General features: G+C 45.9%; 4 protein-coding genes across 4 annotated transcripts; all 4 read left to right on the top strand.

The window, feature by feature from the left end:
* Window positions 1-4,169: 4,169 nt before the first annotated feature.
* PVX_092875 (dynamin-like protein, putative) lies at window positions 4,170-7,028 on the top strand (the record flags this gene model as incomplete). Its single annotated transcript, XM_001615517.1, has 4 exons — window positions 4,170-6,409; window positions 6,560-6,690; window positions 6,838-6,884; window positions 7,002-7,028. The coding sequence occupies 4 exons, from the start codon at window positions 4,170-4,172 to the stop codon at window positions 7,026-7,028; spliced, it is 2,445 nt and encodes an 814-aa protein (XP_001615567.1).
* A 588-nt stretch (window positions 7,029-7,616) lies between these two features.
* PVX_092870 (hypothetical protein) lies at window positions 7,617-9,090 on the top strand. Its single transcript, XM_001615516.1, has 4 exons — window positions 7,617-7,897; window positions 8,190-8,247; window positions 8,391-8,465; window positions 8,630-9,090. The coding sequence occupies exons 1-4, from the start codon at window positions 7,837-7,839 to the stop codon at window positions 8,706-8,708; spliced, it is 273 nt and encodes a 90-aa protein (XP_001615566.1). The 5' UTR covers window positions 7,617-7,836; the 3' UTR covers window positions 8,709-9,090.
* Window positions 9,091-13,865: 4,775 nt separating this feature from the next.
* On the top strand, window positions 13,866-19,976 carry PVX_092865 (Protein kinase domain containing protein; the record flags this gene model as incomplete). The annotated part of the gene is made up of 1 exon (XM_001615515.1): window positions 13,866-19,976. One exon carries the CDS (start codon window positions 13,866-13,868, stop codon window positions 19,974-19,976), a length of 6,111 nt encoding a protein of 2,036 aa, XP_001615565.1.
* A 2,591-nt stretch (window positions 19,977-22,567) lies between these two features.
* Window positions 22,568-25,966, top strand: PVX_092860 (coat protein, gamma subunit, putative; the record flags this gene model as incomplete). The annotated part of the gene is made up of 1 exon (XM_001615514.1): window positions 22,568-25,966. One exon carries the CDS (start codon window positions 22,568-22,570, stop codon window positions 25,598-25,600), a length of 3,033 nt encoding a protein of 1,010 aa, XP_001615564.1. The 3' UTR covers window positions 25,601-25,966.
* Between the last annotated feature and the right edge of the window lie 560 nt (window positions 25,967-26,526).

The raw sequence follows: 26,526 nt of genomic DNA, 5'->3' as shown, positions 1-26,526 counted from the left end.
CTCCACTCCGCAATGCGCTCGTGAGGCCATCCCCATTTCGTGCAGAACCACACAAGGGGGTACCCCCCAGCCGGTCTACTTCGGCCCTCCCCCGACTCGTTACTACCTTAAAGCGCTTCTTCTTCCGCACCTTCGCGCTGTAACCCCGTACGGTGTCCTTCTTCACCAAGCTGCTGCTCTTCGCGCTCATTATTTTGCTCTCTGTTGGTAGGAGAACCACAAGGAGGAGCAACACGGTGGGGCATTTCCGCATCTTCCTTTCCAGCGCGGCTGCTTGCCCTCACCATTTTGTCGCCCCGTTTGTCGGTTATCGGTTATGTGTCACTTTTATGTGTTATGTGTTACTGTTATATTTTATATTTTATATGTTATCTTTCTTCCTCCTCTTTCCTCTTCTTCCTCTTTTTCTTTTTCTTTTTCCTATGACGTTCTCATCCCACACATGGGTAGCCGAAATTACACCCCACGAAAAAAAAAATTTCCAAAATGCTCTTGTCCTATAAAAAGGTCATTTCGTCAACTCAGCCCTTCATGCGTTTAATTTTTTTTTTTTTTTTTTTTTTCTCCCCTCTCTTTGGAGGGTCTCCAGTGGAGGGCAGCACAGCGGGGTGTACGAAAAAGGAGGGGAAGCTTCTACCCCCTGGGGAAAAACTACCAACACTATGCAGCAGAGGGGATCACCAATTTGTTAGCGGCAATAACACATTAGGGGGCCGCCAAACCCCAGTGGGGATAACTAAAAAAAAAATGATCGTTCCAGAGAAGGCTCTACCGAAATGGCGCCATGTCGCTAGGCTCATAATGGCTAATCTGCTAGCGCTCCCATAAAATGTGAAAGGAGAGGAGAAGAGAAAATTGGAGTGTGCCCTTTCAAGCTGGCAAATCGCAGCAACGTTCTTTTTATTACAAGCATGGGGGAGAAACTTCGCGACGCGTAACTCCCACCGCAGATGAACAACTCGAATATCTCCCTCAAACAATCGACACCGATCGAAGCAGCTTTCCATAAGTGCCAACAAGAGAAGAGCCTTTTATCCGCTTAATTGGGAATCCCCATGGAGAGCATCTTCCCCCCCAAGAGTGTAACCCGTTCGTCATGACCAATTGGCACAGTATAGGGGAAAGCGGAACTCCCGTTCGTTTTGTTTCTTTTTTCCGCACACCTACACCGACAGATGCCCATCAACACGGTGGAAAAACATATTGCTAAAGGGGCAACCCAAATGGGAAACAACTTTACAGCATATGAACAAACAGGTCACCACTAACCAAGTGGAACCCATCCGATGATGCTTCCCCCCCCCCGGTGTCTGCTTGCACGGTGAATGGCCAATCACAACGATGTGGTTGAAAGGAAAATGTACTTTACTATAAAAACGAATGTACGAAAAAGTTATAACCTCCAATGGTTGCCAAAAAAAAGGGGCTCTATTTTTTAAGGACAAACTAGGGGCACTATACGGATGCACGCTGCATCGGAAAAAGGGCTATCCCCCTGAAAGGGCTCCAAATTACCACCACGTGCGCAGAAGCCTAACAGTTTAATCTTTTTTTACACAAAAACAAAATAAAAACGTGAAAATGTGGAGGCGCCTGCTTTTGTCCCCTTCTTGGGAGCCTCCCATGCTGCACAAACGATTTACTTCTCCTCCCTGCCGTAGAGCGTTCTTTTATGTGTACTGTCCTAAGTTTGTTTCGGAGTGTCCCTTGCGATAACTCCCCCCTATCCCATGTGAACTGACCCTCACATAGAAAATAAAGAAAGAGGGGGAGCCGCATTGCATCTCTCCAAGGGGGGATTCCCATTAGGCAGCAAAAAAATAGCCAAAACGCAACTGCGTCAAAGGGGGGAATGTTTTTCTTACCTCCAAAAGTAGCACCCCCATTGTTCCCTCGCAATGCGATGCGCGCCTCTTTTCTCGCCAAATTGTGCAGCTCGTCATTCCTCGTGCCTCCAGCAAGGCGCATATCATTTTGTACACCTTCCCTGAAGAGGTGCTCGAACAGCCACCCCTATTTGTATGAACAACGTGCAGGTGATTTTTTCCCTCAGGGGAAGAAGCATGTGTATATGTGTTGCCGTATACTCCACCTTTTTAGGAGAGGCACTTAACGGATTGGAAAAAGGCCAAGTGGGGGAGAAGTGCCGGGTGGCTTCCAATTTGAGAAAAAACCTTTCTGACGAACTGCACAGCTGCAATTTTGCCACACCGTGCAACTCATCGAACGGAAGCACCACGTGTTTTTTTTTTCTTCCCCCCCTCCGCGAGGCACCAAACGTTGCAGCGCATTGAGAAGCGGCACAATTATTCCAAATTAACAGGTGAGTAAATGTAGGGCCAAAAATTCGACCCCGCGAAGGCCCTCCCGTCAAAATGGCAAATTAAAGCACACGTAAGAATGGGGAGCCTAATGTGAGAGTACTAAGCGAGGGGAAAAAATGCATGTACGTATATGTAATGTACGTATATGTAATTTAGCATACGCAGTTTAGTATACGTAATGTACGTAAGGTAACGTACGGGTAGGTAATTACATCTCACGTATACGCACGCACATATTATAATGACCCGGGCGAGGCCGCACAGCACCACTTCTAATTAACCTTTTTTTTGTTCCCTCGTTCATTTTTTCATACTCACAAACAAACTTCTATGGTTCGATCGCACGAATTGCGCTTTTAGAGTTTACCCCTTAGAGAGGCCGTACCGTGGACTCGGCGTTTCAACAGCCCCCCCCCCTTTTTTTTTTTTTTTTTTTTACAATTCATCGAGCATTTCCCCATTTTTGCGTATCCTCGAAATTTACCTCTTTAAGTACGAGCCAAAGCACATCCCCCTTGTGCCAGAGCACCAAGCTGGACGACGTACCTAAAACTATATTAGTGTCCCCCTTGGGGGTGTATACATATAGGTGGGGTACGTTCATCCCATGTGTACTGCCCCTGCGTGACTTCCTTGCGCCCCATTCTACACGCACGTTCTACGCATACATTTGGCTATCCCCCTGCTCGTTCGCAAATGTGTACAGATAATGCTTCCCTTCGCGCCCCCCACCTGTGAGAGGGAACGTTCCTAATAGACATGCTCAGTGTATGCAGCACATCGCGTGGGCGTCCCTTTGTTATTTTTTCCCTGCTCCTGTTTTGTTTCTTTTCCTGCTTCTTTTTCTTTTCCTGCTTCTTTTTCTTTTCCTGCTTCTTTTTCTTTTCCTGCTTCTTTTTCTTTTCCTTTTATTTTTTCTGTTTTTTTTTCCCCTTTACCTTCCCACGTCCACGCGCGGAAACAGTTGGCACATTTCACACAGCGCGTCTTTCCCAATTTGCCGAAATGTACACCCCCTCGCAGGTTACCCCCCACAAAGTAAAAAACCAGTTGCTTACCTGATAAGCCGACCGTTCATGATCTCCCTACCCCCTGCGAACGTGCGAATGGGTGTGTGCAGTCCCCCTTAGCGTAGCGTCCTCCCCGTTGCTTGGCACATTTTTCGCCAATTATTCGTCAAAATTTTGCAAGTTTTTGGCCATTTTGTTGCCACTCCTTTGCCCCTTTTTTGCCAATTTATGCCACCATTTGGCTAACATTTTTGCGAGCAGTTTGCCATTTTTTCGCCCATTTGTTTGCCATTGTTTGCCCAGCTCCACCCGCGCGCCACACATCCAGCCCAATTCATCAGTGCTGCTCATTCTCGTTTTCCAAAGTGCCACGCTTGCCAGTGACAAGTTGCACACATCGCGCAGCTCGCCTGAATGCAAAAGGGGGTAAAAAAAAAAAAAAAAAAAGCGCGCAGTGTACCTCCCAGCATTTATTTATACCTGCGCGAGTGGGCGGAACGAAGGGGTTACAAAAGTGATTTGGCGAGGAGGGGCGCCTTTCATCCAACTGCCGTAACGCAAACCAGCTTGTACCAACTCGCGCTGTGCGTTGGGGCGGCGCCCGAAGGAAAGGCATACTAATAGCTGCGCTGAAAAGGCATATTCGTAGCTAACCTGAAAAGGCACATTCATAGCTGCCCCGAAAAGGCATATTCGTAGCTAACCTGAAAAGGCACATTCATAGCTGCCCCGAAAAGGCACATTCGTAACTGCCTCGAACCGGCATATTCGTAGCCGCCCCGAAAAGGCACATTCGTGGCCGCCGAACCGGCGCCTTGGTCCCCCCCCCGCTGCCATGGAGTCGAGCATGTACAACAACCTGCGGAAGCTCATCACGGTGATCGACGAGCTGAGGGACATCGGGCTGCAGAAGTACATCAACCTGCCGCGCATCTGCGTGGTGGGGACGCAGAGCAGTGGCAAGAGCAGCGTGCTGGAGTCGATCGTGGGGCTGGACTTCCTGCCCAGAGGAGAAGGCATAGTCACCAGGAGGCCCATAGAATTCAGGCTCATCCACATAAAGGAGGACAGCGAAGTAAAGCACTGGGCCATATTCGAAGATGACAAAAGTAGGAAGTTCACGGATTTTAACCAAGTGAGGGAACACATAAACAATTTGACGGACGAAATAGCTGGAAAGAACAAAGGAATTATAGACGAGCCAATTGTTCTAAATATCTATTCGACGAGCTGCCCGGATTTATCTCTCATAGACCTTCCAGGGATCACTAGAGTGCCTCTAAAGAATTCAGACCAAACAGATGATATAGAAAGGCTAACGAGAGAAATGGCTTTTCGCTATGTGAAAGATCCTAGGACGATTATCCTCGCCGTGCTGCCTGCCAATGCAGATATGTCCACAAGTGATGCTCTGCAAATCGCGAGGAAAGTTGACCCAAAGGGGTTGAGGACCATAGGGGTAATTACCAAAATTGATTTAATGGACAAAGGAGCAGATGCAAGTAAGATGCTAATGAACGACGAAATAACGCTGAGGTTAGGCTACACAGGAGTGGTGAACCGATCTACAGCGGATATAAAAAGTGGAAAGTCAATCGCGCAATCGTTGAAGGACGAGTTGGCATTTTTCCAAACACACCCAGTGTATAGGAAGTTACCTCCCACACTCTACGGAACGACTTCACTCACGGATAAGTTAACCAAAGTGCTCCTCAGACATATCAAAAATTTCCTCCCAGATATTAAAGTCGAGATAAATGACAAAATTAGACTCATCAATGATAAGCTATACGAACTGGGCACCAACGTCCCTCTAGACGCAACGAAGAAGACGCAACTCCTTTGGTCCATGATCACAGATTATTGCGAAATATTTAAAAATACCCTAAAGGGGAAATACGATAAGCGGTTACAAGTCTTCATAGAAAATAATGACATCATTTGTGGGCTCAAAGTGAGAAGCATTTTTAACGAATTCTTAGATGAGTACGTGGGGAAAAATGTTACAAGTGAGTTGAGCGATAACGATATTGATGATGCCATTTGCCTACATGAAGGGGATAGCTTGCCGGGTTTCCCATCCCCAGATACCTTTGAATTTTTAATCCTACCCCATTTGAAAAAAATTAACGCACCAGTGTTTAACTGTCTAGATAAGGTTAGCCAAACGTTAGAAATTCTATCGCAAAAAATTGCCAATCGGGTGTTGACCAGATTTCCAAAGCTATCCGAGCAGGTCCTCGATTTATCCCAAACCATCCTCCTCAGGGAAAAGGAAAACACTCACAATATACTCGAAAATTTCATCGACGCGGAGACGAATTATCTATTCACGAATGATTCCTCCTACCTCATCGAACATGGCAGCATAATCAACGCGAATGAAGATGACCAGAACAACGAAAGTGGGAGCCAAGACTATAACTCCCAACAGAGGTCCCAAAACAAAAGGCAGCAATCTAATCTGTCCAGCTCAAACGTAGATAATAATAATATGCAAAGTAAGTACTACTCTAATATGATGAGCGAACAGGACTACATCACTGGGAAGGCTGCCAAATTTGTGAACACAGCTCAGAAATCAGTTATGAATATGTGGAATGCTAAGGAGAAAAAAAAGACCAGATATAATGCGCAGTTTATTCAAGAAATTAGGAGAAGGTTAGACTGCTACTTTAATATTGTCCTACGCAATGTGAGAGATAGTGTGCCTAAAATTATTGGCTACTTCCTCATCAGGAAACTTCAAGAAAAAATGCAATTCGAATTGTACTCTGATTTAAACAGTGAGCAGAAACTCTATGACTTGTTAAATGAACCCCCTCATGTGGTTAAAGAAAGGGAACACCTCAATAGGCAGCTCGATATTCTGAAGAAAGCCAACCAGGTTCTTCTTAAAGATCCCAATATCACCTCCATCAACTTGGACCTCTTCGACGCTAATTATGAGCAGGACTTGATCGAATTCCAGAAGAGCCTAAAATCCGGCGGCGCGCCATCCTCCGCCCAGGCGTACAAGCAAACTGTTGGCTCGCAGGGCAGCATGCACAGCCTGGGAGAGGGATCCTCCATCAGGTGGGTGCCGCCTCCACGGGGGGCCTCCACACATGGGTAGCTTCTCCACAGGGGGGCCTCTTCACAAGGGGCTTCTCCACTTAGGTAGCCTCTCCTCACATGTTCATCCCACCCACCAATACGTATCTCCTTCCCCCGCCGCTACCTCAGCAAGCGCAACCCGATGATGCAAAACCGGAACGCCTCGCCCAGCTCCATGAACTCAAACATGATGAAACCCAGCGGCATGCTAAATCAGAAGATGCCCTCCTCGACCTACATGCAGCAGAATCTGCTCAACGGTAAGTGGGCGAAGCTCCAAGTGTAGCACCCTGCGCGGTTCGCGCCAAAATAAGTTGCGTTGGCGGCAGGTGTGAGCCCACCCACCAATACACCACGTTTGCACGTTTGCCCATTTGCACCGCTTGGCCGTTCCCCCCTCCGCCCAGATTCCAAGGGAAAGCACTTGTTCGAAAAGGAGCCCATGAAGAAAAAGGTAACGGCTTTGAACCGCAAAGCGCGCACAGGGGGGCGCAGCACATACGAATACATATTAATGCATGTTCATACAAATGTACCCCGCGATCTCACACGTGAATTTTCCCCCCTGTAGGTGCAGTACAACCCCCTGTTCGATTAGCCCAACGGAGCACCCCCAATTGAAGTCGCTCCCAATAAAAAACCTCCCCCCACCCCCGTCCAGCGCATCGCATTATACAAATGTGTACCGCTGCCTATATGAACAGATTCTTTTTATGCATATTTCCCCCCCCCCCCCCCATTTTATCTACCCTTTTGCTTAATTTGGATAAACCATTAAGCGTTGCTTCGCTTTTTTTTTCTTTTTTTTTGTAAAAATTGTATGTGTAAAAATTAGCGAATGTGAATGTACCAGTGGGGCGCGGGACAAACATGCAAAAACGCGCTCCACACGAGTTCACGCTTTTCCATACAGCATAAAAATAAAAAATAGTGCCTCCTTGTACCAACGTCGTATGCATATATGCCCTTCTTCACATCCAAGCGCCACGCGCGCATTCCACGTCCTTGCATACGGTCAGTCCACTTTTTAATTTGCCCATTTTATGCAAAAAAAAAGAGAAAAAAAAATGATGAACTACGCTGATATGTCAACATGTCGACGTGACGACATGTTTTCACGTGGCAACATATTTAGCGGTAAAAATTAAAAAAAAAAAAAAAAAAAAAAACAGTTTTTCCCATTTTTAAACTCGAAACAGAGAAAGGCGAAGCAAAGCCAAGTACAGTAAAATGTAAAACAATTTTTTAAACGTAAAAAGGAAAAATATATAGAAAAAACTCTGGCGCACGACGAACGAACGAACGAACGAACACTCAAATAATGAATTATCAATAACACACAGCAGCCTTTTCTGTTGGGGGGGGAACCAATTCCTACTCGAATAACGCGAAATTTTTTCCGAAAAATGCCATGTGATAAGTGCGAAAAGAAGCTGAAAAAGCTGCCAACCCCGGACGTAAAGAACAGTAATGCTATTTTTTTTTTTTTTTATTTATTTTTTTGCAACATGCATCCTTTTTCCGCATGTCACGTTAACCAATTCGGGGTGCGTCGCGCAAGGGGACCTCTTCGATAAATAGGCATACGTATACCTCTATATGTGCACAAAATTTCATGCGCATTTTCCTGCCCTTTTGAACGAAACTATGCCGCCATAAACCCCCCTTTGCGATGAACCAATTGCATTTCTTATAAATAGCGCATGTGCAACTTGTCCTCAGGAAAAAAATAATTCACGCAACGCATTTTCCTCGACAGGCTCAAGCAGGTCTTATGGAGGGAACAAACTGCTGGAATACAGAAACAATAAGCAAAAGTATGCCCACGCGAGCTGCACAAAAATGTGTCTTCCCCCGTCGCTTTTAGCCTACACAGCTTTTTTCATTTAAAGGGCGCACTTTTGAAGATGTAACTTTTTGCTTCTCCATTTTTCCCTTTTTTTCCCCTTTTTTCCACTAGGTTTAACCCCAATAGGAGCAAGTGCAAAAAGTGCAACAGCCAACTGCACTTTGACGGAAAATACTGCTCTACATGGTTAGCCAGCTAGAGGGCCCCACCGTCGCACGCGTACACTCATGTGTGCATATCTGCCTACATATGCACACTTATCTGTGATGGGTCCATCCCCCAAAGGAATTCCCTCCTTCCTATCATCTCCCCCTTCCTCTCATCCCCCCTTTTTATCCCCTCCCCTTTAGCGCCTACAAATTGGGCAAATGCCACTTGTGCGGGAAAACCATTTCAGACAACTCGGCCCACAACATGGCCATCATCTAGGCCGACCTGGCAAATGAGAAAACCACGCTGAAAAGTGTCAACACAAAAATATAGAAATAAAAGCAACCCTGAGGGAACGGAAAAATTAGGAGCAGTCACCCCATCATAGATTCCAAACTACACAACATGTGCAGCAAAAAAAAAAAATTTCCCTTCCCCATAAAATGACCACGCGTGGAATGTACATGTATATGTATATTTATATGTGAGAAATTATTTGAAGGAGACAGTACACTCAATTTACCCCCCTTCTTGCATTTCCTCCCCCTTTTTTTTATGTAAGATTCTTTTTTTTTCGATTTCTTTTTCGTGTGACCGACCCCACAAACCTCTTTAAATGATAAGCGATTGCGTGGCCGTCATCTGGCATGCCATTGTGAACAGATCAGCTTTAAATACTCAAATGAGCCAAAAGATGGGCAGATTCTCCCCCTTTCGAAATTCTCTGTACCCACTTACATGGACGCACATACCCACACATTGCATGCGCATTGCGTATTATGTGTTCACCCCATCGCTCACATTTGCACACACACTTTTGGGGGCATTTCCATCGCGGGGGGTGCAAAATACAACAACAAGCGAAATGTGCATTCTGGGTGATCCTGCATTGGAACACACAGCATAGTAAGGAAAATATGCTCTCGTTTTTTTCTTCTTCTGCGCGCATGGTTTTTCTTCCCCCCATTGCGACTTAACTTCGTCTCGATTCGTTCCGCACCGCATCGTATCGCATCGCGTCGCGTTGCTTTGCTTGACCGCCCATTTCGTTGCTTGAGGAACCCGGACGAATTTTCCACCTCGAAAAAAAGTGTTGACACCGCGTAACGCCTTCATTTACAAGATAGGGTTTTCACACGGCGAAAATATTAAGCGGACGCAATTATTACCCTTTGGGGGGGTTTTGGCGCGCGAAGGCGAACCGAACACGCCAGGAAATGCGCCAAAGGGGAAACCAACAAATGTGTGAAGAGGCAATGTGGGGGAAATCGACACATCACACAGGTGGTTAGTTGCGCAGTCGGGCAGCTTCCCAAGTGGGGCACATGACAAACGCACAATTACACCAACGCGCATCAGTGCTGCTAGAGTTCGCCACTCATGAAAAATTCAACTGGAATTTTTCAATAAAACGAAAAGCACAAATTATATATGCCCTTTGCAGCCAAAACATGTCCTTCTGACCACGTATAATTCTGGAAAAAGTTGCAACCCGCCCGCATGTAACTGTTGTCTTTGCTTTTTAAAACAGCAAACTGAGTGCACTGGATAGCAGTGAATAACAACAGTGTAAATGAGTTAAAAAAAATGTGCCACGAGGGGGAAAAGTGGAAAATGGAAAAATAGAAAATGCAAAATGGGTAATGCAAAGTGGGTAATGCAAAGTGGGTAATGCAAAGTGGGAAATGCAAAGTGGGAAATGCAATATGGGAAATGCAAAATGGGAAATGCAAAATGGGAAATGCAAAATGAGAAATAGAAAAACGAAAAAATGGGAAAATGCAAGTGAGAGGAAAAGCTAAGTAAGTTTGAAAAAATGCAGCTTCGCATAGCAGTGTTCATAAAAAAAAAAAAAAAAAATGCCATGTCCAGTGCAGTCCAATCCAGTCTAGCAAGGAAAACATTACACACTTTTGCAGAAATTACCAAAGTGAAAGAAATGAAAAGATAGTGGTATACATTTGTTTGTCCTTTTACGCGAAGCAGCATATGTGCACACCCACCCATACGCTTTCACATCCGTCCATATGTTTTTTCGTCCACCCACAGGTTTTTTCATCCGTCCATACGTTTTTTCATCCGCCCGCGCAGCCACTGTGTAATAATTGCAACCATTCAGACGAATGCGCAATGCCGTGTGCATAAATTGCGTCCATTTGTGTATCGTCAAATGGATGAGTGATTGGATGAATGCACGTTTGCCCGTACGCCCATACACACACGCACTCGTATGTGTACTCTCGCTCATATGTGTACCCTCGCGCATATATGTACACACGCACACGCTTACACACATGTGCATATGAGCGTAGGCTACCATCACAACTTCGGCGCCATGCCAACGCTTTTCTACATGCTAAATGAAACAAAGGCGTAGTGTCACCATTTCTCCGAAGAGTGATATAAACGTTGCGCGCCGTAACCTCCAGCAGATGCGAACGCGAAAAAGGAAAAGAGAAACAGAAGGAGAAGGGGAAAGAAAAAGAAAAACTTACCATAGACCCATAACATTCACGAGTGAAAAATAAAACGCGAAAAATGAGCAAAAGTAAAGTACACAAATTCATTCATACCACCTCGTTTACACATTTTAAAGCATAAGTTGTTTTGTTTTTTTTCGACACCAGCAAAAATTTTTATATGTGAATACACACATGTGTTTTGCTGCGCACATTTCACATGTTAAGAAAGCAACGTCCTACATAACATCGTGGTGTGTGTTTTTTTTTTTTTTTTTTTTTTTTGCTAGCCAAAGTTTGCGTTGTAAATGCTACATATTGAATTATTTTATTTTTTTTTTTTTTTTCCCCTCTTCTTTTCTTCGTTTTTTACTCCTTCGCACTTTTGGCTGTCACCCTTTCCTATTGTTACACGCTAGCTGACCACACAGTGCGTTAATATATGGGGAAAAAAGTATGAACGGGTAATACACATTTAGGTGCATTTCTGTACCACATCGTTTTTTTTTTTTTTTTATGAACAGTTCAGGCGAATTTATGATCACTGCAAACACGGGAAAAAGTTTGTAATTGTGTATTACCATTGCTTCGTTTTTGTTGTGTCGTATACCACTGTGTAAAGAATGTTTGTGTTAAGTGAAAAAATAGGTTCCATAAGACAATATGAAACATTTTTAATATCGTAAAAAAAGGAGCATTTAAGCTTTTTTTTTTTTTTTTTTTTTTTGTTGCTGTTACTTTTGCTTTGATAAATTTGAATTAGTAAAAAAAAAAAAAAAAAAAAAAGCTATAAAATGCACACAAATTACTGTACTGTTTATGTAAAATGATTTCTGAATGAAGGTGATTTTTTTTTTTTTTTTTTTTTTTTGCCACAATAGTACAAACATTTGTTTTAAATTGTAAAATTCCAAAATTGAGAGTGAGAGAGAGAGAAATATATGATAAAGTGGAATAATGAAAAGAGAAAAAAAAAAACAATAAAACAATTCTGTTACTTCTGACCGAATTGTAAATAATAACATTTGTTTTGTGTTGTATGTTTTTGTACGTACTTACATACGCGTGGATGTCCACACATATGTACATTTATGTGTGTGTTTGCGCGTGTATCTACGAATGTATGTTGCATTCGTGTGCATGCACCCTCGCGCGAGTAGACAGGAATTAATCTGTTTGCAACGTTCCATACTTGCACAAGTGTTTGTCCAGTTGACAGTTGGCCAGTTGACCGGCTGACGAGCTCACCGCTTGATCGCTTGATCGCTTGATCGCTTGATCGCTTGACCGGTTGACCGTTTAACCGCTCAACTGCTCAACTGCTCAACCGCTTAACCGCGTACCCGTCTGCGATTAATGCACAAATGAAATTTTAACAAAAATTAAACGCTCCTACTTATTGCCATTTCAACAACTCTGCATCAAAAATGATGGTTTACTTTCTGTACACCTACATTAGCTACAGTTTTTATTTTGTCCTCTTTGTTTTGTTGTTCTTTCTGCAGATGTAACACTTGCAATGTCGCCAACTGTATTCGAGCTAACGGCCTTTTGTTTTGTCTAAATTTATAGAGTTTGTGATTCATTTAATTTTTAATTTTGTCCCTAATATTTACGCCACGTAGCTCAGTTTTAATTTTTTCTTTTTCCGCTCCGCTTGTTGTGCGCCCCTTTTGCCAGTCCGTGCTAATTCATGCCACTCCACTTCCGCTTCGTTTCCATTCCATTTTGCTATCCCCCCCTTTTTTTTCCGTAGCAATCCACTCTGCAATAACGCGTCAATTGTATACCCCTGAGCAATTTTTTGTTTAAGCCTATGTAAATTTGTTACCATGTGTCTATGTGCTAATTTTTAATTTTTGTTTACGTGCGCCCTTTTAAGTTCACCAACATTATCTTTCATCTGTTGTTTTTCTTTTTTTTTACCTCATATATATGCATACATAGATACATACATACCTATATGTGTTTTTTTTTTTTTTGTTTGGTTTATCTGACTGTTTTATTAATTTGATTAACCCCTTTGTTTGGTTCTACTTGGTTGCGTCAGCAAATTTGTAGAAGGAAAATACTACAAAAAAAAAAAAAAAAAGAACAAAAAAGTGTAAAAAAAAAAACCAAGTGTACGAAAAGGTACACCAAGAGGCTGCAAGGAGGTTGCAAAGAGGCTACAAAGAGGCTACAAAGAGGCTACAAAGAGGCTACAAAGAGGCTACAAAGAGGCATACAAACAAGTGTACCAAAAAAAAACCACACACATAAGCACTTCACCATATAACGATCAAGGTAAATGAAGTACGGAACAAAATAAAAATAAAAAACACGATAGCAGTTTCCACTTGAGAGTAACACATGCAAGAAGCATTTCTGCAAAGAGAACAAACAGAAAAATAAACTAAAAGCACGCAAGTATACCACAGCTGTGAGAACACGTTGACCGCAACCACTGGAACGGTGTGACTAAATGAGAACAGGTTAGAAAAGCTTTTTGATAAAATACATATTTTTGACCAAGCGGAAAAATCGCAGAAGAGGAATATAATTTATAAAAAAAAAAAAAAAAAAAGTCGCTTACTGCGGTGAGTGTATATTCGACGCTATACCTGTATGTGTGACGAAGAGCTGGAAAACCAACACGAGCAGATAAAAAAAAAATTAATGTGTATATAGGCATTCTCGCATGTACACATATCTATGCATGCGTGCGCGTATGAAAGGACACTTTTTACCTCGTGCGTGTGCACACATACGTACACACATGCACACCCGTAGATATAACCCAATTTTGACGCTTCTACAACGCCGGACCTGGAGCAGCGCCTTGCCGTGAGAGCGCGCATCCTCCCCCCACACAAAGGAGCGAACGATCGAGCGAACGAACGAACAGATATTTTCTCCAAACGAATAGATATTTTCTCCACACAAACGAGTATCCTCCCCAAACGAACGCATTCTCTCCGAAAAGCCAAAACAAAACATGGATTTTCCGGATATCAAAAAGAACCCTAAACCGTTGAACAATAACAGCAAAGACAACCCCGAATTTGCTGATAATTACTACAAACGGAGTTACATAAAAGGGAGAAAAAATGAAGAAGTCAAAATAGGCTCAAACCTGTCTACGAACAATGACGTTTTACAGCTACCCAGCGTGCTACATAACCAAATTAGGATAATACGGACAAATGACAGCTGCTTTAAGGATTATGTCGTCTTGAACAACCTAGGAAAGGGAACGTACGCACAAGTATGGAAGGTCAAACATAAAATTACGAACGAAATATTTGCAGCCAAGTTGCTACAACCAAATCAATTCCCCAAGGAGTCATTTAATCGAATTGTTGAAATGTTTACAAAAGAAATAATTAACCTATCCATATGTCAATGTCCAGGGGTGATCAAATTACATAAAGTGATAGGAGGGAAAGAAGGATGGATACTAATACAAGACTATGCAAATGATGGGACCTTGTGGAAGGAGAACTTATCTAGCAATATGACTGAAGCTTTTCTCTATTTCATTCAACTGTTACAAGGCATGTGGTACATCCAAGACATGAACATCGTCCACAGGGATTTAAAGCCAACAAATATTTTAAGGTACGATAATAAAAGGATAGTCATAGCTGACTTTGGATGGTCAGAACATATCGACTCTTGCAATTTACACCCCACGGAGTGGCCAGGGACGTTAGAAATTAACCCCCCAGAGGTACTCAGAAATACGGGACCCATGACGGAAAAAATTGACAACTACGCCCTTGGGATGAACATGATTTTATTCATTTCGGGCAGATTCGTCTGTAGACAAAAGGGAATCGAATGTTCAAAGGTAGCACAAACTATTTTGAAAACTGTGCATAATTTGAGGCACTCCAAACCTCCTAGTAGATTTAGGGAAAACCTAAAAGCGTGGGACTTGTTCGTCAAGTTGACTTCCTCCAACCCCAGTGAGCGACTAAGCCTGCAGAATGTGCTGGACCACCCCTGGGTGACGGAGATGCTGAACAATTTTAGCCTGCAGAATTCGAAGTTCCTGTGGCATGAGAAGGTTAAGAGCAGGTGGATCTACCTCCTCTCGAATAACTGGAACTTTTTCAAGAACATTTCCTCCATCTCGCCGAGCGGTATTAGCGGTGTGAGTGGTGTGAGTGGTGTGAGTGGTGTTAGCGGTGTGAGTGGTGTGAGTGGTGTGAGTGGTGTTAGCGGTGTGAGTGGTGTTAGCGGTGTGAGCGGTGTTAGCGGCGTGAGCGGTGTTAGCGGCGTGAGCGGGGCGAATACGGCGGGCGCTCCCGGTGCAACCCACGCGGTCTACTCACCCAACGCAGTCAACGCCGTTTCCCCCAGCACGAGCGAAAAAAGGAAGCAAAACGGCGAAGTAGACAAGGAGGACGCTTCCCCTTCGAAGGCAAACAACAAGGCAACCGTCGTCATGGACGCAGACACCCCCAAAGACAAAAGTAGTAACAATAAATATTCGCACGCCTGCCTCAAAAACGACTACGAGATCCTGTACTACATGATGAAGAATAATTTTAAAAATAGAATCAACTGTTGCTCCGTGAAGAAGAGCGAACCCAGCACCTGCAGGAGTAATGACAGCAGAACGAAGCAAAGTAGAGATTCCAGGAGTGCCGTCAAAACGGACCAGAGCACAGTCAGCAGCAGATACAATAATGATAGGCTCTTGAATGGGGGGGCGATTGGCGCAGCTTCTGCCCCCTCTCTCCACAATAACAACCACGCTGCACATGGCAATGCCGACGCTTCGCATGGATCCCCAGCTGTGTATCTGGAAGACGCCAAGAAGGATAACTTTCTGGTCATCAACGATGGTGAGGGAAAGGCGAACAAGGAAAATGAAGCTATCGTGATAAACGACGAGGAGGACGACGAGGGGGGGGACGGAGGTGAGGGAGGCGAAGCAGACGAAGCAGACGAAGCAGATGCAGCAGATGGAGCAGCTAAAGCAGCTAAAGCGGATGGCCTGAGGGACAACCGCGCTCTGCACAACAATTACATGCGAAAGAAGAAACACGCACCTCATCGGGACAGCCTCGGGGAAGAATCGAAGAATGGCAAAGCTAGCCAAGTCAGTCATGCCAGCCAACTCGGCAAGGCGAAAAACACTTGCCACGAAGTGTGTAACGGGGGCCAGGATGACGAGTTCCTGAAGCAGCAGGAGCGAGACATCGAGCGCGGGCTCACCGACGGGGAAGAAGCGGAGGAGGGAGGCGATGCGGAGGAGGAAGAGGAAGACGAGGATGATGAGGATGATGAGGATGAAGATGATGAGGATGACGAGGAGGAGGATGACGAGGAGGATGATGATGACGAAGAGGAGGAAGAAGAGGAGGAGGACCACCATCAAGACCACCGCAGCAAAGGTGAGCACACCCGCAACCGCACACTGGACGGCAAAAATAAGCAAGTTGCCTACATGAAAAACGGGAAAAATAATAACCACCTGAATGGCGTACGGGAAAAGTGCTACGGCAGGAGCGAAACCTACGATGATTTTTTAAACTACAAGAGCAAGAAGAATGCGCATAGGTATGTAGACCCCGTAGAGGTGATCCCCAATGGAAATGGCAAAAGTGGTAAGAAGGGAATGACCCCAAACGAGGATTCCCCTTTTCAGGAAAGAAACCGTAATGTTACCATTAACGCATCGGATGAGAAGGAACAGGCGAGTTGCTCAAAATGCAAAAACGCATTAGACAGCAAAGCATCGAAATGGTTTTTTGCAGAAAAGGATCAACAGACACAAACGGAGCAGTCAGTGAGTTATACAAAGAAGACGACGACCCATCTGGGGAACTTTCAAGACGCGCTCCTCACCTTTAGTGAGTCAAAAAATCTGAGATTATCGAAGGGCCAAATGAAGGGCGACTTGGCGGAAAAAATCTGCAGGAGAGGCAGCACTGGGAATGTGAGAAGCTCGCACAAGGGGGATGAACTCAATGGGGTGAACGCAGAGGAGAGAACGGATAGGGAGGACAGGCCATGCAAATATGAGGGAACGCGCGAAAGGGGGGCGCTGGACCTGGAAGACCCCCCACCCCGCGGGAACAAGTGGATGCAGGGGGGGGACTCGCCGCGAGATGGGCACGCGCTGGAGGGCGAAGATGACGACGATGAGGAGGAGGAGGAGGAGGAGGAGGAGGAGGAGGAGGAGGAGGAGGAGGAAGAAGAAGAAGAAGATGAAGAGGACGCCGAGGAGGGGGAGCACTACGATGAGGAGGATGACGACGAGGACGACGACGACGATGAGAACGATGGCGACGATGAGGACGAAAATTACATCAAAATTTACGCCAACAACTTCAACATCAGCAAATCGGGGAAGCACAGAAAGAGCGTCAAGCAGAAGGAGTCCTTTTCGAACAAAGTCAATTCAATATTGGAGAATTCGAAGGAGCTAAAAAAAAAGTTAAAAAAGAACTTAACCAGTTTGTACGAAATGGGTTTAAACGAAGGAGGGGGTGGAGGTGTAGGAGGGGGCCAGATCGTCGGCGCGCATGAACAGAAGCGTTACCAGCTGGACCCCCCTCATAAAGAAAGGGTCGGCACCCTGAACGGAATTCGCAGCGGCAGCCGAAGTGGCAGTCGTGTCCAAGTCAGCCTCGATCAGGAAAAGGTCGCAAAGTTGGGGGACCAAATGGGCATCAACATTGGCAGCAAAATGGACATCAAAATGGACAGCAAAATGGACGGCAAAGGGGACATCAAAATGGACGGCAAAATGGGGAAGCACATCCATGATGAGAACACCTTGTCGAAAAAGAAAAAAATGGGCAACAATTCTTTCCTAGGAGCGGAAGGTAACACTGATGAGGAGGGGCACTACGACTGTGAGGAGGGGCCGGCAAAGGGGGAAAATCACACCATTGCAGAGAGAACAAATGGGCGCCACATGGACAGCTTACATAATAACCAGGAGCCATTTGACTGCCCCCCCCATTTGAGGGGCTACTTCAACAAGGCCTCTGCTTCCGCTGCATCGGCTGCATCCACCGCGTCAGATATTTATGGGAAGATGGACAAGCCGGGCGACCTCCCCCGAAGCCTCATAGACAGCTGCGTCAGGTATATGGAAGACTCGCGAGTGAAAAATAGCCATCCCGACCGCTTTGCCTGCTATGCGGAAGGGGAAAGTGTAGGAGATAAGGATAAGAAGAACCACCCGTTTCGAGCTGGCAGAAGCGGTGACATGGAAAAAGTGAGCAGTAAGTTGCCGATGAAAGAGGGCGAACAGTTGAACCCAACAAATTGGGAAATATTTCCAAATAACGATCAAACGAGAGAATGCGTAAATGTTCACATGAATAGTGGCAAGGATAATGATGATAAGAGGCAACGTATTGGCAATAAAAAGGGAACATCCATCGAGGCAATGGCGAGGGTGCCGTCCAAAAGTGACCTCTCCAATTATAGCATTACCCACCGTGGTAGTAACAACGGGATGAATTACGAATATGAAAATGGCTTCTCTTCCATTTTGAACAAAAAAAAATTGCACCGGGAAAATCACCTCCACAGTGAGGTAGAGGCACCCACCAGTCGTTACGTCGAACAAATGAAGGCTACTACCAAAGATGGGAAGAACAACAAACAGATGCCCATCAACAACCTCTTTCCAGACGACATCGTAAGAAGTGCAACTGCCAAACAGTGTGATGACCGAGCAGATAAAAATGAAAAGAGCTTCTCCTCCAATAATGACCCCTCCACCCATATGTCAGACGAACCCACTAGCAGCAACGATATGGAGGATATTATAATTAATAATTTTATGAATAACACGAAAGGGGGGGCGAATAGTGATGGAAGGGGGAAACCGACGGGGGGGTATCCAACGGGGGGGTATCCAACGGGGGGTCATCAAGCGGGAGGCCACCTGGAGCACTTCGATGGAGCAGGAAATTACAACCCCTCCAGCGGAAACGCAAGGCATCACCACTTTTCCAGTAAAGAGAGCTACAGCAAAAATAAGCAGTACTACCCAACCAATAATTTGATAAAGTTAGCCGAACGCAAGAATGACGGTGACCCACAAAGTGGCAGCTTCTCCTGCGTGGCGAATTACGAAACTAGCTACGAGGAGAATGACTGCAATAGCAGCAGCAGGAGCGTGGACAAGAGCGAGCATTCGGGCTTTATTCGAATGTTGAGAGCCTTGGGCGGGGAGGAGCACTACGGCAACGGGATGAGCAGCACGGGCAGCGCCCACGGGAGGGGCATTCGAAGTGGCAACGGGAGCGGCACCCGAAGTGGCAACGGAAGCGGCGCCCCAAGTGACCACCGCAATGACAACCGCAGTCGGAACCCATTTGTGGCGGGCAAGGAGCGGTACGAGGACCCACTGCTAGGGGACCCCCCCCAGGAGGGGAAAGCACCGAGCGGCAAAAAGGCGTTCAAGGCGGCGGGGAAAGACAGACATTCAGTGAACCTGCAAATGGAAGGTAAGGCAGCCAACCAGAGTGCGCCTAACCAGGGTGCGCTCAAGCAGGGTTCTCTCAACCAAGGTGCGCTTAACCAGGGAGCTCCCCCGCATTGCGGCGCTGGGGGGAGTAAAACCTTCGACGAAGTGCGCCGCGCCCAGGCCGTCAGTACGCATGCCTACTTGGAGGGCGGCGGAAAGGGAGGCCAAACCCGCAGCGATAATCGCAGCGATAATAGGAGCGATACTCGAAGCGATACTCGAAGCGATACTCGAAGTGATAATCGAAGGGACAGCCGAGGGGACAGCCGAAGCGGAGGTGTGCACGACCGCAAGCCCAGCGCGTTCCTCCACCCAAGCAGCTACACCAAGGCGACCATACGGCTCGACGAAACGATTCGAGATAACTTTAACAAGACGTCCAGCTCCTCCACATACGACTACAGCGATTTTGATTTCCATTGCTCATCCAACAAGGATAACATCGTAGACTCTTTCAACACAGAATATAAGTTAACCACGACGAGGGAGAAGGCTGTTATGCAAAGGCAGAAGCAGGGGGAGAAGCCGGGGGAGAAGCAGGAGGAGAAGCAGGAAAGGCTCTGCTACCACCAAACGGGCGCCAGGTTCCAGGTGCCCAATTAATGCTTTAACGAGTGCTGGGGAGGCAATTCGCAGGAAAAAAGGCTCGACGAGCGGGTGAGCCAGACGGCGAAGGGAGGCAAACGAGAACATCACCATTTTTGAAGCCGCCTCCCAAAAGAAGACACCAGGGGGAGCATGCCCTCAAAAAGTGTCTCACTTGCGGGGGAATCCTCCCTCGAGGTCGAGGCCGTTCGCGGGTCCACGTGGGTGCAAGCGGCAGGAATGGCGGTGGTAGCGCAAGTGGCAGCGATGATGAACAGACGTATTAATAACGGCGATGCTGAAATTGCCCATGGGGAAACCCAGAACGGAGCGACGCCGCAGCTACACAGAAGGGGAGAAGTGAGGAGCGGAAAATAAGCCACACGAACACAGACAAGAGGTACACCTTCGCATACCCACGCGTTTGTGTGCATTCTTATCCTTTTTCCAGAAAAAAAAAAAAAAAAAAAAAAAAAAAAGAGGGGGTTTTAATTTTTCTTTTTTTTTCCCCCCCTAGTTTGTTTGCATTATAAACTGTTTCTGATAAAATTTACACACATATTCGCAAAAAAAAAAAGAAGAAAAAAAAAAGTTGCGAGGAACGCTTGCTTTATTGCTCGCTTTTATTGCTCGCCTTATTGCTTAGTAATTGTTTGTTTGCAAAGGGGGCGTCACACACCATGTGCATAATTTTATGTCTACACAAACTCACCACGACGAACGCGGATGATTCTTTAAATGTTAAGTGGAAATTGTTTAGTACAAAAAGGAAAGGGTGTTTTTTTATAATATGGGGAGAATATTCCCTTGGCCAGTTGGTGCGTAGCGATCCGTATGCCACGTACACTGTGTTGTGTTGTTCGTGTAGACCTGGAGGGGGACTTCACCCAATTTGGTTAAAATGCATTTGAAGTGGCTCATCAGGGTGTGTTCTGCCTTGGACGAGGCGAGAAAGGTGTCTTTTTTTTCGCCCCCACTATTTGTGGACACCCAGAATGCGGCCATCTGATTTTTTTCTTTTCCAGTGCTTTCAAATGGGATGTGGAAGGGTGGCATCGGTTAGCAATCACGCCGAATTGCGCCACTGCTGAACTGTGCGCCTGCTTGCCTTTTCATTTGCGCCCCCGCGTGTATAAAAAATATTGCCCACTGGATGGCGCACAATGTGCTGAAGGAGCCACTTGCAGCACTGCCATTGCAATGCGTGTGCGTGCGCGCAGTTGGGGTGGGCCAGGTGACGGCCCTCTGCGCACCACACACATGGGGTAAGGCAATACTATATTGGTTTACGAAGAAAAGGAGCGCAGCCTCTCTGTTGCATTGAACATCCTGCAGTTCCACGCAAAGTTATGCACATAGGGGGGTGAACACACATGGGGGGGACATATGGGCGAATATACCCCTGAATGCATGGTAATCATGCAAACGGGCCGCCAACAATCTGGGGGAAACGCATGTATGTGCATGCCACCCTCGCGGGTGACACATTTGGGGCTCTCCTTGTACCCTGCACGCATGTTCATATTGTATGCGCAATTTGTATCACAGTGGGACACCCTGGGTGACATTTTCGCGGATAGGCAACCCCCGTTTCTGTTCACCCCTAGGGGGAAGAAAAGCCCGCAGCGCGGTATATACGCGCCGAACGGTTCGTACCTCCGCACGGCGAAATATATGCACCAAATTTTCTTTGAAAGAAAAAAAAAAAAAATAAATATAAAATTCCATATGGCAGTACAGCATGCGATAAGCGCATACATTTACGTAACCCATCCTTTGCTGCGCCAATGCGCCAAAATTGAACGAATTGAAACAAAAACAATCGCAGAAATAATTACTCATATGTTTTTCCCCTCCACCGGAAACCCACCTGCTGAATGCGCATTTGTGAAGGCAAACGGCCGAGTGATCAGTTTTCCAGGTCAGAAAAAATGGTCCCGTTATCGCGTTGACAAAGGATAACTTTCGCCATGCTGAGGATGCCAAAAAAAAAAAAAAAAGGAAACCCCCGAATGAGGAAAAGAACTTAACAAATTGGAACATCCTGCAATTTATTGGAAGGATTTATAATCGAGCGCGCACGCAGGGTGTTAGCAGGCGAGAGCAGCGTAGAAGCGGAGTGGCAGAGCGGCAAAGCGGCAGAGCAGCGGAGCGGCCGAGTAGCACACGTTCAACTTCCCACTGCGCGTACACCCCTCCGTTCGCTCATTAAAGGGCAAACAAACCGACCGATTGATTCGAAGCCCCCTCCTGATCGGCGCCCCCGCCCCGCGTTGACAACACGAAGGAGTTTTTTCTGTTCCTCCCGATGAGCGGTGTATTTTTGCATACCTTTAAAGTGATCATTTAAATCGTTTTTTTTCCCCCTCCCCCCTGTCCTTTTTTTTACACACGTGGTTGCTCCCCGCTTCACAAACGCAACATTAAAATAGCCGCTACCTGCGTGTGACTCCCCCCCCCCGCCAAGAGGTGAATGCACGTCGGCGAAGGCACGACCGTTTTAGCGCCTTAGCTCCTCAGTGGGTGGGCTCTGCAGTACAGCGCGCCTCGCGGGGACCCCCCCCCTTCTGTGTTGAAACCGCCCAAGTGTTACACGACCAGGGAAAAAGATGCTCAAGCCAATCGGGATCAAAGACAAAATTCAAAGGAACTTGTTGAAGGATCCCAAGTATGATGATGAAAAATCGGTGGCCAATCCCCATGAGGGAGATAAGGCGAGCATCCTGCAGGAGACGAGAGTTTTCTCCAGCTACCCCCTGAACACGCAAAAGTGCATGCAAATATTAACTAAAATTTTGTACCTTATAAATAAAGGGGAAGAAAAACTAACATCACAAGAATGCACAGACATCTTCTTCAACATCACCAAATTGTTTCAATCGAACAATGAGAGGTTACGAAGGATGATTTATTTGCTTATAAAAAGTTTGCCAGTCAACGAGAAGGAAGTCTTCATAGTAACCAGTTCGTTGACGAAGGATATGAATTCTGCAAATGATTGCTACAGAGCTAATGCCATACGTGTGTTAAGCAAAATAATTGACAGCTCCATGGCTACTCAAATTGAGCGCTACTTGAAGACGGCTATAGTGGACAAAAACTCCTTCGTCTCTTCTTCCTCCCTGCTCTGCGGATTGAATTTATATTTCAACGCATCTTGCGATATTGTGAAGAAGTGGATTCATGAGGTGAGCGAATGTATTAACAGCAAAAACCCGATGATTCAGTTTCACGCCTTAACGTTGCTGTGTTCTATTAAGTACCAGGATAAGCTGGCCTTGGAAAAGATCATTTCGTCGTACAGCAAAAGTGCCAGCAATTTGTCCGGGGCTCTGGCCAACTGCCTCCTGATCAAATATGCCTCCTACTTGATTTACTGCACCGAGGTGGACAGCGAGCTGGCCAACATGAGCGGTGTGATGAATGCAAACAGTGCGAACGCTGCGAGCGGGGCGAAGCAGCTCTCCCCGGGGGGCACCTCCCCTCAGGGCTACCACCCCACGCAGGCGAACAGGTCTGCAGGCCGATCGCACGACATGTACAACATACAGGACTATGCAACGAACAAAGGGAACTTCATCCACCCGACGACCAAAGTCTGCTTCGATTACCTGAAGAACTGCCTCAAAAGTAAAGACCCCATGATTCTGTTTGAATGCATAAAATGCATATTTCAGCTAGCCATTTACGACAAAGCAGGGAGAAATTCCACCACCGTATTCAACGTAGATATACTCAACGAATGTATGAAGGTGTGCCAAATATTTTTACTCTCATCTAAGGTGGTAGACAAGTTTAGCATCATCAGACAGATTAATAATCTCTCCCATCATAGACCCCACGTTGCATCAAAAATTAACCAAGACATTGAAAGCCTCCTAACGGATAGCAACAAAAGTATCTGCGTGTTGGCCTTCACGACGCTACTGAAAACGGGAAATGAAGCCAACATAGATCGTCTGCTTAGTCAAATTAATAATTACATGACTGGAGATAATACCTTTTTTAAAATTCAAATTATTGAAGAGGTGAAGAACTTATGCTTTATCTACCCTTCCAAGTGTAACCTCATCTTGAGCTTCCTCTCAAACAATTTGAGGGACGAAGAGTCGTATCAATTTAAGTCCAACACGATTGATGCCATCATTTTAATTATTAGCCAAATTCCAAATTCGGAAGAAGCAGCCATTTTACAGCTCTGCGAATTTATTGAAGACTGCGAGTATAACTCCCTCCTCCTTAGGGTGATCCGATTCCTCCTCGTGCACATCCCCAAAACGGCCAACCCATCTAAGTATATAAGATACATATACAACAGATTAATTCTGGAAAATTCTACCATACGGGTTGATGGGTTGTATGCCCTTTTTCACATCGCCTTAAAGTGCGAATCCAATTCGAAGGATATTTTGTTCCTCCTAAATTGCCTCCTAGCCGATAACGATGACGAAGTGAGGGATCGCTCCAACTTTCTGTGCCACATTTTGAGGGAAAAGATAAACAAAGGGGACCTTCTCCAGGGGGAGCACCCCTCTGAGGATGTGCCCCTCATCGATGAACTCCTAACAAATGAACCGCCCACCCATTTGGAAAATCTCCTCTACTTAATTGAAAAACATGTGGAAGATAACCTGTTGGAGGAGTTTGACTACCAAAATGCAAAGGAGGAAATACAAAAAATGGGAGACAGCACTTTCAAGGAGTTAGTAGCTCCCTCTTCTTCTTCCTCCCCCCACTTGAAGAGGAAAAACTCCACCGCAGACACGTATGGTGGATCCCTAAATGGGGCGAAGCTACCTGAACAGAGCACAGATTCTATCGTATCGGAAGATGTGTCTCACTTTATAGAGAAGCACCAAATGGGCACGCTCAAAATGGTGGGAAAATCCGTACCACTCACGGAAAACGAAGCTGAGTATACCGTGTTTGTAAAAAAATATATTTACGAAAGACACATCCTCCTACAGTTCACCATTCAGAACACGTTAAGTGAGCAAATTTTGGCCGACGTCAACATGCAGATAAATTCTTTCGATAAAAAATGGACCGTTTTGGAAAAAACCACCATCCCGAACTTGTTCTTTAATGCCCCCCAAAATTTGTACGTCCTTTTGGGGAGGAACAATGCCCCCCCATTGGGAGAGCCCATGTTAGAGGCACCCCCCAGTGGAGACTACCAAGTCAACCAGCACTTCCAACTCTCCCTGCGATTCCTCACCAAAGAAAACGAAATGGACGAGGGATTCCCAGACTCCTATTCCATTAACCCCCTGGGTGTACAAATTACAGATTTTATCTGCCCAAGAATTTTAAGAAATGGCGAATTCAAACACATCTGGGACAGCATGGAAAGCCTCAACTCAGAAGCCGTAAGCAAATTTAGCCTAAATTTTGAAAATATCCAGCTGGCTGTCGTTGGGTTGTTAAACACTTTAAACATGATGGCGTGCGACCAGACGGATAGCGTAGAGGCCAACAGCAGCAGCCACAACATGCTGCTCTCGGCTCGATTCATGAACGAGTCCCACGTGCTCTGCAAGGCGTCCCTCATTCTGTCGCAGCAGTACGGCTGCCTGCTCAAGATCGTGTGCCGCTCCCGCGAGAGGCCGCTCTCTGAGACGCTCCTCAAGTCGCTCGAGTAGGCGCGCGGGTAGGCAAACAGATAGGTAGATGGCAGATAGGTAGGCAGATGGATAGACACATACGTAGATACGCACATTCATACACCCACGCATGCATGCCGGCCGACCAAGCGCTCCCCGCAGCGCAGCCCCCCCATTTGTTTTTAATTTTAAATTTGTTCTATTCATCCTTCTAAATGTGTGAATGTTATTAATTTTTTCCCCTTTTTTGCATTACGCGAACGTGGCGGATCGCGAACTGGGAAGTTGCACCCATGCGGTGCTAAACGGCTGAGGAGTCGCGCCACGGACTGTCGACACGACCGAATGATGACCACCCCTCCTAGTGAGTGCCATCTGAGCAAAATTTCAAGCGATTTTCAAAATTAACTCCTCTGCCTGTGCGGTTCTATCGGTACGTATACGCGCAGTGTATAATTACGCCAATTGGTACGCCCACTTGCACTCCCCCTTTTGCCGTAGCTCACTACACGTGGGCGGTGCCACCATCGGCGTCTTCCCCCCTCATGGGCTTCAATTAAAAGGGGGAGCCAAGCCCCCACTAAGGGTAAACATATACCCTCATTTGGATAATCCTTCGTCTGCCCCCTTTTCGCAAAAAAAAAAACCCAAACGGCCCTCTTCAATTATGTGAGCACCAGAACAAGTTCATCAAACGGCATACCAAAATGGACGTATAGAAATGGGTACACATGTTCGTGGAGGCAGAATTAGGATGCTTGGTTTTGCTTTCCCTTTTGTACTCCCCCCACCGATGGTTTTTTTTTTTTTTTTTTTTTCAAATGACAAAGTGGGACCTCCAAAATGAACGTTGTAGAAATTGGGATAATGATGAGGCAAAAATTTACTCCATCTTTTTTGTGCCTAGGGGAGCACATTAAAAAAAAAAAAAAAAAAAAAAAAAAAAAAGGCAGATCATCATAGCG

This window comes from Plasmodium vivax, chromosome 9, assembly GCF_000002415.2.
Source record: "Plasmodium vivax chromosome 9, whole genome shotgun sequence".
NCBI lineage: Eukaryota > Apicomplexa > Aconoidasida > Haemosporida > Plasmodiidae > Plasmodium > Plasmodium vivax.
This window is presented reverse-complemented; position numbering and strand designations above follow the sequence as displayed.

Excerpts from the sequence above, each read along its gene's own strand:
- PVX_092870 (XM_001615516.1), top strand. The coding sequence starts at position 7,837 with ATGCCATGTGATAAGTGCGAAAAGAAGCTGAAAAAGCTGCCAACCCCG. Across the intron at positions 8,248-8,390 it reads TACAGAAACAATAAGCAAAA|GTTTAACCCCAATAGGAGCA; the intron begins GTATGCCCACGC and ends TTTTTCCACTAG. Across the intron at positions 8,466-8,629 it reads GGAAAATACTGCTCTACATG|CGCCTACAAATTGGGCAAAT; the intron begins GTTAGCCAGCTA and ends CCTCCCCTTTAG.